Below are 17,333 nucleotides of genomic sequence, written 5' to 3' on the forward strand. Positions count from 1 at the left end.
AAAACAGGGTAGCATCTGTTTTGTTCATCATTTTATGTAAAGCTTAGCACATCATCTGCTATACAGTAAGAACTAAATAAATATGTGCTGACTTGACCGAATGGATAGATGGATATCTTTAAGATGGTAGAAATACAAATACTTTGGGATCTTTATTATGTAGATCTATGTAATTCTACATAGAATTAAAGATTTTCGTATAGTCAACATTTGATTGTCTACTAACAGTAGATATCCAATGCATAAATAATCCCTAATACCAACTAATAATTAAATCTTCGTATTTCTTGTATGTTAAGCTATAGGGCTATTTTTCATACATTAAAGGTAATAATTAGTTTAAAATGAAAAAAAGAAGTAGTCCAACATAAAAAGTAATCCTATTTCCTGCCATGGACTCTACTCCTTCACTTTCATACTTTATACTGGGAATAGATATTAAGACCACTGAGACCAACACATCTCACAGATTCTCCCTCTGGCTAATTTACTTCTTTTTTCCTTTTAAGAAAAGTATCTGAGAAGTATTTTTGCTTAATTATATTTTCCTTGATATTGTTCTAACACTCAGAGTAATGATGAGAGTTCTGGGCAGAGTAAAGGAAATAAAAATAAATGTAACTTTTTTTTTTTTTACTATCAGTTATATGCTGGACTTTTTGTACTGTGGTTTACAAACCTTATTACTAATTCTCAAAACAACCATCAAGAGCATATTTTTAATAAATGATGAAATTGACTCTTCAATTAAGAAAGTTTGAGTTACTTTACAGAGATCATGTAATTAATAAGTGACTAAATGAACTAGGATTTAAACCCAGATATATGTGATCTCTAAAACATGCTTTTCTCTACTATACCAGTGTTTTCCATTTTAATACATAAATGATTGATATACATGAAATGATTATAAATGGTACATGAAAAACCATTTTTTGTTCTAAAATTTATTTAGCAAATATTGTCATTTATCACATGACAATGTATTTACATTAAATCAAGTAAATTTGAAAAACTTACATATTGTAGGTAAGACACCGATTTGACCAAAATCCTAAGTATGGTGTACAAATGTCTGGGATTTGAAAAACACTGCAGTGCATCATATTACTAGAGAGAATTTCCAATCTCTGGTCTCAAGTCACATGTGGCTGCAGCAAATAGCATAATGGCTGCATTAACACTGAAAACTAGGCAGCAGTTCAGTATCCCATGTAGAAAATCCCTGAGCACTTGATATTTCATCTATGGCTACTGAGGATACCCAATGTCACCATATCCTCAGCTCCACACACTTGGCCTGCCTCCTCCACCTTCACTCCAGCATCCCTGTCCTCTTTAACTGCCTCCTCGCAGCCTCCTTGATCTCCTTGTTGTGAAGCTGTAGATAAAGGGGTTGAGGAAGTGTGTGAGCACCGAATAGAACACCTACAGAGCCTGGTCATAGTCCAGCAAGTAGCTCTTCTTCAGTCACACATACATGAAGAGGATTCTTCCGTAGACGGAGGACCACAGTGAGGTGGGAGGCACATGTGAAGAAGGCCTTCCTCTTACTTGCAGCTGGAGGAATTCTGAGCACAGTGCAGATGATCGGCACATAGGAGCTGAGGATCAACAGAAAGGCAGCCAGGATCTTGCAGGAGTTGATAACAAAGTACACTAGGACATTGATCGATGTGTCCGTACAAGCCAAGCTCAGCACAGGTGGGAAATCACAAAAGATGTGCTGAATGTGATTGGGGGCACAAAAAGGGAGGTGGGAGACCAAGGAAATTTCAGCCAGTGGCCCAGCCAAGCCTCCTAACCAACAGCCAACAGCAATCTTGACACAGAGTGCTGGGATCATGCTGGTAGGGTAGTGGAGAGGCTGACAGATGGCTAAGTACCTGTCATAAGCCATAGCTGTGAGGAGATAGCACTCAGTAGCCCCAAGAGAGTGGAAGAAATAGATTTACAGAAGGCACCCAGAGAAAGAAATGGTCTTCTCACTGAGCAAGTTCAACAGCATCTTGGGGTTGGTGGCAACTGTGTAGCCAAGCTCCAGTAAGGAGAGAATGCTGACAAAGTTGTACATGGGTGTGTGGAGCCGGGAGTCCAGGCAGACCACCAGGAATATCACCAGGTTGCCCAGTATAGAAGTGAGGTAGATTAGGAATAACAAAAGAAAGAGATAAGCCTGAACACCCTGAAGATGGGGAAAGCCCAAGATGATGAACTCTGTTACCTGGCTCCAATTCCTGGGCTTCATTGCTCACCATTCGTATCTCTGGAATGTAAACTATGGAAGGATGAGAAAGAATGTTGAACCAAAGAAGTCCCAAGAAGAAGGCTCAAAATACTTTTCTTCTCCCTCTGCACCTCCAGAGTAAAGCACATTCAGTACCTGCTCTAAGAGGCCAGAGTTTCTATCCCTCCCCCCAGCCACTGTCAATAGCCTCCTTCGGAGTATCCAATCTTATAATCAGACTTAAAACATCTTCTCTGATTATACAGCCCATTTTGGGCCCCTGTAATCCATTCTATAACCAATTTATCTTGCTTAATGGAATCTATATAGGTTTTAGAAATTTAAGTATTCCTCATCCAAGGTTTATATTATCATTTATACATAGTTCTAGTCTAAGGTATAAATTATCATTTATACTGATAAAGTATTGGTAGTGTACTGGACCAAGATTCCATCATTTTAACTATATATTTTTATTTCTAATTTTAATTTATTGTCTTCTTCAACTTTCTGGATACCAAAGAATTAACCTTTTCACCCCCAGCTCCCTCCCATTTCCTTCTGGATACACAGATCTAAGAGCATCTTTCATGGTCATGTAGATCAGAGTTTCACCTCTTTTGGATGCTGGTGAGAATCCCAGTCAAGGATAAGGGGGTTTAAGTAAATAAAAGAGGCACAGAAAACCAGGAGGCAAATCTATCTCTCTCCATTTCTACTCCAAACTGTGGCCACTTTATCAATCCTTCCTACCTACCACTTTCCCCCTCCACCAATCTCAAATCCACTTTTCTGACTTATTGCTTCACAAATGGTAAATATTTATATTCCACTGTGTTGAGGTCAATATAGCAGAAGTTAACTGAACATTTTCTGTGTTGTAAGCATTATACCTAGGACAGGGGCTTAACCGATAAATAAAATATGGCACCTGAAGGTGAGAAACTAATATTCTAATAGAGAAAACAGAGAAGAAACTGATTTCTTTACAACTATTTATTGGAAAATTCCATCACCATAGAAATATGCTACTATTCTCACAAATTTTGGAACACAAAACAAGCCCCCAAATTCTTTCTTTTGATTCACTTGTCCCACAGCCACTGCTCTATTTGCTTCCCTGTCCCTGCAATAAAACTCCTCCCAGAGGGGGAAGGGTAAGCTGAGATGAAGTGAGAGAGTGGCATGGACTTATACATACTACCAAATGTAAAATAGATAGCTAGTGGAAAGCAGCCACATAGCACAGGGAGATCAGCTCGGTGCTTTGTGACCACCTAGAGGGGTGGGATAGGGAGGGTGGAAGGGAGATGCAAGAGGGAGGAGATATGGGGATATATCTATATTTATAGCGGATTCACTTTGTTATAAAGCAGAAATTAACACACCATTGTAAAACAGTGATACTCCAGTAAAGATGTTTTTTAAAAAACGTAAATAAACATCACACACAAAAAAAGAAAAAAAACTCCTTCCAGGAGTTGCCTATACTCATTGCCTCTAATTCCTCTTTCCCTGTTTCCTAATTAGAACTTCATCACATCCTCTCCATCAAAACTTCCCTCCTCAGAGTTAACAATTATCTAAGATTTGCTAAATGCAATTGGCATCTCTTATTCCTTTGCTTACTTGGACTCTCAGCCGTTCTTGACAGACCTGATCTATCCTGCCTCTTGACACACTTTCATCACTTGGTCCTCGGGATGCTATACTTTAGGTTTCTTTCTACCTTAGTGATATTTTTCTTCTCTTTGCCCTACCTTTTTAATATCACAGTTTGCAGAGGTCAGGATTAATTCTTCTTTTTTCTTTCTTTGTAAACTCAGTGCTTTGTTAATATCATCCAATGTCGTGGCTTAGAACACCATATATGCGTTGACTTCTAAATGAATTCCCCAACCAACAATTCTTTCCCTTACTCCAGACTCATATATTCTTCTGCCTACATGCATCTCCTATTGGGCATCTAGTAGCTATCTCAAACTGAACTCCTGTGGGCACTATTCATAGTCTTCCCCATCTCAAATGATGGCAATTACCATCTTTTGCCTAATGGGCCAAAATTCTTGCAGTCATCCTTGTTTCTATCTTTCTCTCGCACATCCAGGATCTATATTTCACTTGGATCAAGCCACTGTCATGGTGAACCTCTGTTACTGTAATTGACTCCTAATGGATCTTCTTACCTGCATTTGTCCATCAATAGCCTAATCTTGATTCAGCAATCAGAAATATCCTTTTAAATTATTAAATCAGGTCCTTTCTTTTCCACTGCTTAAATCTCCTCAGTGACTTGACATTTTACAGTCTTTGTTGTAGCTGTTTCCTCTTCCTAAAAATTTTTTCCACTGAATATCTACTTGGATATCTTTTTCATTTATTCCAAGCCTTTGGTCAAATCTTGCTCTCTCAACCAACTTTACCTGGACCACCCTAAATAAAACTGCAGTCTACCTCCTTTTCTACATCCATGTCCTGTACTGATATCACCTTCCCCTACTCTACTTCTAATTTTTTCCATGGTACTTATTATCTTTTAACATAATATAAAAAGTATTTTTTTTATTATCCCAATTATTTATTGTTTCTCTCCTCCATAAGAATGTAAGCTCTTTGAGAGCAGGGAATTTTTTGTTTGTTTGGTCCACTGATGTACTTCAAGTGCCTAGAGTTTTGTCTGGAACATGATGGCAATTCAATAAATACTTGTTAAATGAATAAGCAAATTCTTTAAGATAAATGCTAATTTGCATATACGGTAAGGGTTGGAAGAGCAGTAAGTGAGCCCTGGGTGGGAAGTGGAGATCATAAAGACCTCACAGAAGACATAATTTTCATTTGAAATGAAAAAAAAAGTGTCAGAAGTTCCCAGATGGAAAATTTTTTTAAAAAGTATTCTAGGCACAAAGGAATACTTGTGTAAAGGCGAAGTGTTATAAAAGGCATCCAGTCTCCTCTTTCTGCCCTCCAAGATTCTTACCACTTCTTCCCTCTCCAGGCCCCTCTAATCCCAGCCAAACGAATATTATTTACTTTGCTTTTTTCTGGCTACACTTTCTTCTAAACCCAGGCAACATGACTACCTCTTATACCAAAACCTTTCTCATTCCAATATTAACATATGATGTTTCTCTACTAAGATGCCAGAGGACTGCTTCTGGACAGAATTCTTCTATGGGTGATCTTGCTTCAGCAGAATCATTTTAAGATCAGAGATTCCCCTTTTGCTTTAGTTTTCCTCACTTTGAACTCATATCTGTCTACTTCCCAATTCTGCCTTCTACCTCCTTCAAATCTTGGATGCAGGTACGCCTCCTCTAAAATATTATCCCAACTGTTACACTGACTGTATCCTCCTCTAGTTTTTGTTCCTTGTATTATGTTCCCTCTGCTTGTACTGGATTCTTTTTCTGCTGTCCAGCCATCATATGTCGTAGGTCAGTCTTACTACTTTTAAGTCATAGCCAAGGCCAAGTTGCTTATTTAGCTATCTATCAAATTCTGAAATTCCTCTTTTAGAGAGAGAACCATGAGCTTCTTTTTAATCACACAGATACCAAAAAAAGATATAAATTAAATATACTTGTAATGAAGGAGGAAGTTCATTGGTAGGAAGAACAGGCATAGGTAGTGTAGAAGTTATTAGTGCAGCTTACTAAGTATTTCTATACTTTCAGGTACATGTTAAGATTGTACTTCCCTGACTCTGGTTAAGCTTGGCATAGATTCATGGATTCATCTGGCCAATAAAATGTGAAATGGAGATGGAATATGCCTCTTCTGTGGCAGATTTTTTTTTTTTTTTTTTACAGTAAGTCCTTGTTGGTCTTCTGTTTTAAATATAGCAATGTGTACATGTCAATCCCAAACTCCCAATCTATCCTTCCCCCTCACCCTTCCCCTCTGGTAACCATAAGTTCATTCTCTAAGTCTGTGAGTCTGCTTCTGTTTTGTAAATAAGTTCATTTGTATCATTTTTGTTTTTTTTTTTTTAGATTCCGCATATAAGCGATATCATGTGATATTTGTCTTTCTCTGTCTGACTTACTTCACTTAGTGTGATAATCTCCAGGTCCATCCATGTTGCTGCATATGGGATTATTTCATTCTTTTTAAAGGCTGAGTAATATTCTATTGTATATATTTTCCACATCTTCTTTATCCACTCATCTGTCGATGGACATTTAGGTTGCTTCCATGTCTTGGCTACTGTAAACAGTGCTGCAATGAACTTTGAGGTGCATGTATCTTTCCAAACCATATTTTTCTTTGGATATATGCCCAAGAGTGGTTATGCTGGATCAGTGATGTACTTCCTAATCTGTCCTATTTAACACCAAGTTATTGAATGCTGTATACATTTGGGTTCACCTGTTTTAACTGAATCTCCCTAACAATGCCTGAAGCTCATCCTTTTAATATTTACTTGAAAATAAAATTGTTAAAAGCTTAAAAATAAAATAAAGTTCTCCAATTTTTATCCAACTCAGATCCTTTTTTTCCTAGATGTTTTACATTCCTTCCCTCTAAATTTAAATATAAAGCACCATTCCTGGAACTATCCTCCATATCTGGTCTCCCCAACCCCACTCGTAGATGAGTTATTTAGGGACTTCAACTCAACTTTCAGATATACATGGGGGTTGGCTTCAAGGTTGAATTTTGGAAGCCAATATCTTGTTCTTTCCTTTCTCAAGAGGTAAAGTTTCCACTTGACTCCAAAGACTTATTCTCAAGCTATACATTGCTTCATTGCTCACTGATGACCTGCTGTCATTCACTCCCTGAATACTCTGCCTGGGAAATCAAAGTCACTATGACCAGGTCAAGCATTATTTCCCACTGAAAACGGGAACCTCTGTACTCTTTCAACTCCCCAGTTCACAACTCTCAGAGATTTTGACTAATCCCCTCACACCCCACTCAATATGGCAAAAAATACTCATACTTTTCCCCTTGCATTGTTGTTTTATTTCATTTTCTTTTATAATTTTTAAATACTACTGTAATTCAGTTTCCAACACAAGAGACTTCGAGTCAGTGTTAGAAGAACATTAGGAACTATCACTCACTCTAGTAACCTCCATAATTTTGGATTTCCTTGGATCAATAAGAATATTTTAAGTGTATAAGAGATTCCACCAATTTATAAAAATAAAAGATCTTTTAATATCACCCAGAAAAAGAAGAAAAGCTGAAATAACAGAATAAAAAGAAACAGTCTGCACCAAACTTTATAATGTCCTTATGTTTTTCATTTTTATTCAAAGCAGTGAAGACTCAGATCTTCTTACTCATGAAGGAATCCATGTTATGGGCATCAAATCCACAAATGGGCATCAAAGCTTTGCTGGGACTGACAGGGCCAGAAGGTCCTTACCCCATTAAACAGTTCTTTCCCATTGTTGAAATGCTTCAGTTTGATAAACTTCTTCCTTCTATTGACCTGAAATCTGAGTTTCACCCACCATTCTTAGTTTTTCTCTGTGGAAAAAACCCATTGTTCTAGTACAGATCCATAATTTTAAACATTGTTTTCAACATCATAGGGATTTCACTGTTTGCCAAATGGGTCCCTATATTTGGTATTGCCTCTTTTGTTTACAGTGTACCCTCACTAGAATACACTTTATCCAAAGTCAGTCCGTAGACACGTAAGCCATTTTCTGGCTCAAGTTCCCTCACATTTTCCCTTGACCATCCAAGGTGAACACTGACCTGTCCTGCCTCTAAATTTCCAGTAACACTTCCTCACTTTTCCTCCAATTATATCCTGTCATGTACTACAATTATTTTTCATGCATATATCTTATTGTCCCAAAGCAACTCTCTGTGAGATTTCTGAAATTAAATAAATCTCATATTATGCCCCATCTTCCAGATGCTTAGCACAATACTTGATACATTGCAGCCACTGTGGCTAATGAAAAAATTATGATAATTAAGACGACTTGCACAGCTCCTTAACTCACCAGTTACTCATCCTCTCCCATTGGTCTCCTGATATTGGAGTCAGAGCTCTTATAAAATCTACCGCATGTGTAAATTAGCATTTTTCTTACTTCAGTCCTTTGCAATCGTATTTTATTCCCCTTACTCCAAAAAAGCTTTTTGAACAAAGTCCTTGCATTCTATTTTCTAGTCCCTACAGTTACATTATCCATAGGCCCAAATTATTGAAGCATAGGACCAAAGAGCTGGGAGTTAGAAGGGGGTTGCATTTTAGAGATCATCTTGTTCTATGTCTTCATTTTGCAAAAGAGGAAACTGGAATCCAGAAAGGAGAGATGACTTTCTCAAGGTCACACTAATTAAAACATAGACAATTTGCTAATTCTGAGCCCAGACTCTCAAACATTTGGAAAGCAGAATATCTGTGTGTGTGTGTGTGTGTGTGTGTGTGTGTGTCAATAGTTTTTGTGTTCTGAATGATATGTCCTGTGATCCCTAATTATTCTCCTCCTCTCCTTATTTCTGAATGCTCTAAGTTTCTTCCTAGTGCTCAGACTAGAAAATAACATGATGACAGAAATGCCTGACTGACAAAATTCTTACCCAGAGCTTGACAGTGGGAGGGCTCTTGACTTTGGCAGCCCAGCCACCGCTCAGAGTCTGGAGTTGGGGAAAAAGACTCTCTGCTCACTTCCAATCTCTTATTTACAGTGTTACAGTCACATACTCTTGAGGCCTGGAAGAGTTGGAGTTTAATGCTTCGATGGAACCTATGGGAGTAAGTCAAACCATGAAAGGTTCCTCTCCCATGACCTATATTCTCAATAGGGTCCTTATAGAGGCAGAAACCCCTGGGTCTCTGCGCAAACCTCCTGAGGTTGCTAAAGTGCTCCCTCAGGAAGGGAAACTGTCATACAAGAAGTTCATTAGCCAGTGGTACTTCATAATCGAGTAGTTCACTACAATAATAATAACCACCATTCCAAGTTGAGATCAATATCTCTCAGGGCAAAGATTTTCTTCAGTAAAAACAATAATTCGTGTGGGAGCTCTATGTTCAAATGGGTTCCTGTGTCGTGTGACCTGAAAGAAAGCATATACCTTCCAATTATGACAGGATCTTTCTAAAATGTGACTGGTTTTATTGGACCCTGAGAGAATAAGGATGGAGACAGACTGAGGACATAAACACGATCAAGGCAGACACCTAATCCTGCCTGTTGCTTGTATCTATAGCAGTTTTATTTCTCTTACACACAGGAGCTTCCTCTTTGCTGTTATCTTGCTCTGAAAAGAGCCCTGCCTCAGGATCTTAGATTTCAACCCCAGTTGTTCTTCCAGCCATTTATGTGATATTGGCCACCTAACCAAGTGTTTGATACTCCATATTTCATATGAGTAAGATACTACTTTCCTCATATGAAAGTAATAATGATCAAATGTGATAATGAATGTAAAAATGTATTTATAAATTATAATATATTCTGCAAAAGGTTTTAAATAAATTTTTCACTTTCCCAGTCCCATTCATACCTTCAATGTAGTTCATACAAATTTTTCCTTCTCTACATCCTAATCTATGCCTTGAGGATTTTACTTTTTTCAAACTGAGTTGTGAGGGTTATTTTTTTTGTTTGTTTTTTTTGTGTGTGTACTTTAACTAATCATTTCAATTTTGAGCCAAAGTGTTATTTTATTCCTTGATTGTTATGAATAGATTTTTAACTAATAATTTTATTTAATTAATGACTATTGATTTATTCTGGTTTCTAAATCTCCATATGCCAACTATGGATAAATAACAACTATCTTTTTAATTAAAATTTCCACCCTTCTCTATTTCATTTTCATTCACTTCTTTTTGTGAACTAGAATATGAGCTATCCTTGAAAGATCACTAATTCTGCTACCTCCCCTCCAACTGATAGCCTATCTTTGCTGGTGTGTGGATAAATTATGCACCTGGCTTTTCCCTGACAAAGATTCTCTCCTTGACCAAACTCTAGCCCAGTTCCTCTGAACCTTGTCCTTAACTAAGCCTCAAACCTGTCCTATAAGAACTATAGACCTTCAGTACAAAAGGTTTGGCTACCCCCACCACCAAATGCATACACATTAAAAATCTTGAACAAACACTCACATAGTTTCTAACAGCTCAGTGCTGCATCCCAAGGATGATCCTAGCCACCACCTTAATAAAGTTGCTGCCTGAGAAAGTTCAAAGCTGTCAGAAGAACTTACTATTTATTCTAGCTGACACCAATAGGCCCTTGATGACCCTTTCTTAGAGCTTTTACTAAAAAGGGTTTACAACTGTGACTCCTTCCCTTATCCCTTTGAGATGTATATGGATCTAACTCAGGAGTGTCTTTCTCAAAGGACCTGAAAGCCATTCCTTTAAAGTATAATCATCGGGAAAGATAAGGCCTCTGTCACCCGGTCTCTGTAGGAGAGTAGAATCTTAAGTTAGATCATTGCCAGATACCAGACACAGCTGGCCTAATTGCATTTACACGGACCAACCCTTTAAAATTTTTTACTTCCCTGACTCTACTGAGTGCATTCTCAATCCCTTCTCCACTCCCTCATTCTTCTTTAAAACCCCTGTCACCTCTGTACAAATTGAAGTTGAATTCAGTTCACACTGGACCTTCTACCCTATTGCAATAGTATATTACTGATTAAAATCTGTCCTTACTACTATAACTAGTGTCCAGCTTTGTTTATCTTTGACACCCCTCACCTTGAAAAAAAGCCCTCATTTGTAGTATTTGTTGATTTGCATAGTGTAAATATTCCCACCATGCCTGATTTCAAGCTACCTGCTCACAAAATCCCTGACAATTTAACAATCACCTCTCAGGAATGAAAAAACTACAACTAAATAAGATAGTAGAGGTGAATCTCATAAACATAATGCTGAGTGAAAGAAATCAGGCACAAAAGAATGTGTACTGTAAGAATCAACCTATGTAAAATACCAAAACAGGCAAAATCAGTCTACAGTGTTGGATGTCAGGTTATTGGTTATACTTATGGGAGGGAAAGAAGGAGTGTGTTTAATGTAAAGGAGCATGGAGAAAATGTTGGAGATATTTCCAGTGTTCTGTTCAGAATGCTCATTACATAAAAGAGTTCAGTGTGTGAACACCTCATTGTGTTGCATATTTATGTTTTGTACAGTTCTCTGCATGTTTGTCCTACTTCAGTAATGTTTTTAATTGGTAGTCTACCATCTAACTTGTATATTCTGCATCCCTTTGCCTAGTTTTAAGTTCTGCATAATAAAAGGGTTGTGGGGCCAAGAACAGGAGTTGGCATAGAGTACATCATTTACTCGGAGTGTAGTCAAATTCTTACCACATCAAATAGAGGGAGTAAAACAAACTAGGAATCAGGCCCAAAGAATGTTGAGTCTTTCCTTCTATAATTTCTGACTCCTTTTGCTTTCTGTTTCCCATGTAAATTTACATTAAATACATTAGAACTAGGTGTGGAGGATTTGTAAGAAAGACGAATGATACTACCTTTCATTCGTAAATAGGAAGGGAGTGGGCTCCAGTAGTGACTGGAATCAGGACAGAATCACTAAAGATCAAAATAAGTCAGTGACAAGAGTGGGTAAGATTCATTACATTTTCCATTTATTACATTTTTATTGAATGCTCACCATGTTTAGACACTTGCTGGATATATATATCCACACTCTGGATATATATATATATATATATATATATGTAGATAGATAGATAGATAGATAGATAGATAGATCAAGATACCAAACTCACATGATTTTATTTTTTTATTTTATTTCTGTTCAATCTTTTATTAGCTGTGAATCCTTGAGTGATTATTTTAACCTTTGGTTTCTTCATCTGCAATACAAAGGATACCTACTTCATAGGAAGTTTTTGTTTGCTTGTTTGTTTTTGTTTTTGTTTTTTTGAAGAGGATATCAACATCAGGGTTTTTTGTTTTGTTTTGTTTATTTGGTTTTTTTTTAACATCTTTATTGGAGTATAATTGCTTTACAATGGTGGGTTAGTTTCTGCTGTATAACAAAGTGAATCAGCTATACATATACATATATCCCCATATATCCTCCCTCTTGCTTCTCCTTCCCACCCTCCCTATCCCACCCCTCTAGGTGGTCACAAAGCACCGAGCTGATCTCCCTGTGTTATGCGGCTGCTTCCCACTAGCTATCTATTTTACATATGGTAGTGTATATATAAGTCCATATCACTCTCTCACTTCGTCCCAGCTTACCCTTCTCCCTCCCTGTGTCCTCAAGTCCATTCTCTACATCTGTGTCTTTATTTCTGTCCTGCCCCTAGGTTCTTCAGAACATTTTTTTCTTTTTTTAAGATTCCATATATATGTGTTAGCATACGGTATTTGTTTTTCTCTTTCTGACTTACCTCACTCTGTATCAAACTGACATGATTTTAGACTAAATATATTTTATAGACTTGTAGGAAAAACTGAAAAATTATATCTATATCTAACTATATCTACATATACACAAATGTGCATACACATTTAAATTTTGATACATATTTTGAAGGAAAAAAAAATTCTTCAAAAGAAAAATAAGTAGCATAAATTAAGATGAGTGTGCAGAAGTCCTTGAAAAAATAATGTCATTTAAAAGTGACATTTGAACAGAAACTCATGCAAAGAGGAGTGAGCCAATTGAAGTGTTGCTGGGGTTGGGGGTGGGGGCAGTGTCAAGTTTCTGAAGCCGTACAGATCTTAATTTATTTGAAGAACTCAGAGTGACAATGTGGCTGGGTAAGAGCGAACTGATGGAGAAGAGGTGGGAGTCAATGTTGGAGAAGAAGGAATGGGAGAATTTTGTTGAATCTTATAAAGTTTGATGAGGCTTTGGATTTTATCCAAAGTGCAATTGGTAATCTTTCACGGTTTTAGAGAATGGCATATCCAATTCAGTTTTAAAATATGTCACTTTAGTTTTATATGGAAAATATATTAGAATAGAACAAGAGTAGGAGCAAGGAGAGTGTGTAGAATATTATTGTATTAATCCAGTAGAGAGATACTGGAGATTTACACCAGGATATTAACACTAAAGGGAAAGAGGAAAAAAAACAGATTTGAGGGTATATTTTGAAGAAGGATTGGCATGTGTTAATAATGCAGGGGTAGAAGAAGAAGAATTGAAATAAATTATTTGAAATTTTCTGACCCAAGCACAGAGAAACAAAAGCATCAAGCTTTCAGGACTGGAAAATTGAAAATTTACCTGTGAGTTTCATCAAACATTCAAAGAATGAAAAATTATAATCTTATAAGAACTCTTGAAGAGCCTAGGAAGAAAAGAAATCTTCATTTTTGACCAGTTAATTTTTAAATTCTTGAAATACATCCAGCTAGAGTTGTTAAGAGGCACTTGGATGTATAAGTCTAAAGCTCAGAAGAGAGTTCTGATTTGGAGATATAAATTCAAGAGTTGTTGGCATAGGTAGGGATGAAATTTAAATCCATAGGAATAACTCTGAGCATCTAGGAAGACAGTGCTACAAGACAAAGAAGACTGATAAAGACCAATTAGAGAGATAAGGAGAAAATTAACAGACACTGATAACATAGAATCTAAGAGACAAACTTTTTTTTAAGAGGAGTTGGTTAAGTGTATCAAGAGTTCAAGAAAGAGGAAAGACAAGAAGGGTCTAATGTATTTGGCAGTGTGGAGGTCATTAATGACCTTGGCAAAATATTGGTTGAAAGGTCGAAGCCAAAGCCAGATTGAAATGGGTTGAAAACTGAATAGGAAGTGAAGAACAGGAGATAGATTGCACCATTAATCATGTTGAAGTTTGACTGGAAAAGATAACAGAGAAATAGACTGCTAGCTAGCTGGAAATGTGTGACCAAGGAAATGTGTATGCTTAATTTTAAGAATGGAGATACTAAAGTATTCTTAAATTCAGAATGCACTGTTCAAGTAAAAAAATAAAAGCATAAAGATGTAGGAAATAGAAGAAAACATAAAGAAATAAAGCCTTTGAGAAGGTAAGAGGAGATGGGATTCATTGCATGTGTGATGATGAGAAGATTATTCAAGGTCAGGACAAAGGTACATAGAACTTTTATGATATCAACAGTGAAATGGAGGAAGGACCTTGGTCAAAAGTCAATGGTGGGTGGGACTAACTATCTCTCCCTTCCAGAAGATGGTTCTCTTAATGGCCTTAATGAGTCCCTTGTTACGAAGACTGTAGATAATTGGGTTGACCAGTGATGTTAGTACAGAGTAGATTACAGCAAGTGTCCAATCAAGGGTCAGTGACTAGCTCTTCTTTAGTCGCATATACATGAAGATGATGATCCCAAAGAATATGAGGACCACAATAAGATGTGAGGCACATGTAGAAAAGGACTTCTTTCTTCCTGCTGTTGTTTTTGTCTTCAATATAGCCCCAATGATTCTTCCATTAGACACCATAATAAAGAGGAAAGTGATAAGGATGATGAAGGCATTGATGGCAAATCCACCAGGACATTATTGGATGTGTCCTCACAGGCCAGGCTCAGAAGAGGTGGAAAGTCACAGAAGAAGTGTTGGATTTCACTGTAGCCACAGAAATGGAACTGGGAGACCAGGATGACTTCAGAATTGGGACACAGAAAGCCACAAGCCCAACAACCAGCAGTCATCTTGGCACAGAGTGTGGGGGTCATAATTGCAGGATAGTGGAGGGGCCAGCAGATGGCCGGGGATCGGTCATAGGCCACTGCTGTAAGAAGGTAGCATTCAGAGGCCCCTGGGGAGTGGAAGAAGTAAGTCTGAAGTAGGTATCCTGAAAAAGAAATGGTCTTCTTATCACTGAGAAGATTAGCTAGCATCTTGAGGATGGTGGTGACTGTATACCATAGCTCCAAGAAGGAGAGAACACTGACAAAGTGGTACATAGGTGTGTGTATAAGGCTGCATCCAATCGTATGACTAAAAAGATGGCCATGTTGCCACTGACAGTGAACAGGTATGCCAATAGCAGCAGGACAAAAAGCCAGCCCCTGACATGTGTCACTTTGGGGAAACCAAGGAGCACAAGTTCAGCCAGGCTTGAATGGCTGTGTGGCTCCATGGGAGGCTGAGGTGGGGAAGGAAAGGAGAAAAAGCTAGACTGAGGTGACTGCAAAATCCAACTCAGAACTTTCTCTTTACTGTTTTGTTTTTTTTATTTAAAGGAGAAATTTAATTACTACTACCACAGCTACTACTATTTATACTACCCTAAAAAATAGTAATCGCTAACTCTTATTAGCCCTCACCGTGCATCGAGCATTTTACAAGTGTTTTGCATTCAATATTTACTTAATTTTCACACATCCAATGAGATAAGTACCATTGTTATACTTATTTTGCAGATGATAAAATTTAGGAATAGAGAGAATAGTGAGGTTTCATATAGATACCAGGTCACAGAAACGGAAGTTGACTTTATGCACTCTAATTCCATGGTATTTACCTCTATACTATGTGACCCTCCCCTAACATTCTATTCATAGTTTTTCCTTCAGTCAGGTCTCAAAGGATGAATTTTGTCCATGAGACTAATGCAGTGGCAAGGCTTTTCTAATTGTTCAGTTCACTTCTCTAAACCTTATTGGATACACGTATGTCAGGCATAAGGAGTACAGAATTAAACAAGGTATAATCTCTGCGACCAGACACTTGCACCCTCCTGGGGAAGCCGACAAAGCTGTCATCTTGATATAGCCTGTGAAGTACAGAGCACTACAGAGTGCTAATGGAGGGGCCCATTTCTCAGATGAGGATGACTGAGAAAGGCTTCTCAGAGGAGGAAGGATTTGAGCAGAATTTTCAGTAAGAGTAAGAGTTACATGAAAGGGGAAAAGAACCATTTTAGACAAAAAGCACATGTGCAGGCACTGAGCGGGAAGCAGCCTTAGTTAAGGAAATGTATGCTCCCCTTACGGTAAGGCAACTGGGAAAGCTCACCCAATCATTTGGGGCCTTACCCCAAAAGGTGGGGGGAACCACTAAAGAACGTTAGGCAGATGAATGATGTAATCATATGTAGATTTTTAAAACTTCACTGATATTTAACTATTCTAACCTCAAGCTCAGAGATGAAGGTGTGAATTTGCCTTGTCGTTATTGCTGATGGAAAGATGAGTAGGGTGTTAACACATAGGGTGAGAGAATGCAGACTAAAAAATGAACACAATAAAGTGGCAATTAGCATAAATCCTGCATTTTCAGAAAAACAACTATAGGTGAGAAATACATAGCTGGCTTGGTGATATTTCATAGGAAAAAGTATTAGACATTCTAACTGTTCTCAAGCACAGAGTGAAGCAGGTGCAAAAAGAAAAGAAAGAAAAAGGAAAAGAAACCGTCACAACTAAAAGAACACAATGTGACTTTAAATGCATAAAAATGGTAACCAATGTCAGTCACACCATATCCTACGTAGATCACACTGCATTTGGTGAGGGCTGTCTAAATTCTAGCCACCAAACTGACAAACTGCAGTCTCTTGCTTCTTTTGGTAATCCTAACATTTGTCTTAACACATTAAAGGTATTCAATGCAAACTAATTGTTTAATCAAACTAATTTAACAATTGCTTAAAAGTTAGTAGACACCCCCAATACTTTCCCTTCAACTCATACCAGGTACCTAAATCAAAACATTGCTCCCAAACCCAAGTGTCCTGCAGTGGAAATTAACTTCTGGACTTGATATTTTTAAATGCTAAACTAATTCAAAGCAATTAGTGTTTAAGGCATTCTACTTGAATCTCTCCTATGCTAAAGGAACTGTATATTTACCTCTCTAATAACAGGGGACAAATACGCCAAAACAGAAATGTTTGCTTGATCACAATCTGGCACCTTTGCTCCTCCTAACCATTTGCTTCTAGTTTACCTCTCATCCTCTTTTCTCCATCTGGTAACTGCTTCTCATCCTTCAAAATGAGGTCAAATGTTAGCTCTTTAGTGAAGCCTCTCCTGAATCCCCCAGAAAATGTTACTTATTCCTTCTTCTATGTCCTCATATTGTTTACAGTGTCCACTTAACATATTGTAACAATATTACCTCTATAATGAATCTGTATTCCCCATAAATTGGTAAGATCTTTGAGAGTACATGTAGTAC

The 17,333-nt window shown here is 37.5% G+C and overlaps 2 protein-coding genes across 2 annotated transcripts; both read right to left on the reverse strand.

The window, feature by feature from the left end:
• Positions 1-1,315: 1,315 nt before the first annotated feature.
• LOC118904181 (olfactory receptor 6N1) lies at positions 1,316-2,248 on the reverse strand. The gene is given in 3 exon segments (XM_036870108.1): positions 1,316-1,383; positions 1,386-1,504; positions 1,506-2,248. Coding segments are annotated over 3 exon segments (930 nt in total).
• A 12,088-nt stretch (positions 2,249-14,336) lies between these two features.
• Positions 14,337-15,291, reverse strand: LOC118884845 (olfactory receptor 6N2). The gene is given in 3 exon segments (XM_036832908.1): positions 14,337-14,695; positions 14,698-15,124; positions 15,127-15,291. Coding segments are annotated over 3 exon segments (951 nt in total).
• Positions 15,292-17,333: the final 2,042 nt, after the last annotated feature.

The sequence above is a fragment of the Balaenoptera musculus genome, chromosome 1 (assembly GCF_009873245.2).
Source record: "Balaenoptera musculus isolate JJ_BM4_2016_0621 chromosome 1, mBalMus1.pri.v3, whole genome shotgun sequence".
Lineage (NCBI taxonomy): Eukaryota > Metazoa > Chordata > Mammalia > Artiodactyla > Balaenopteridae > Balaenoptera > Balaenoptera musculus.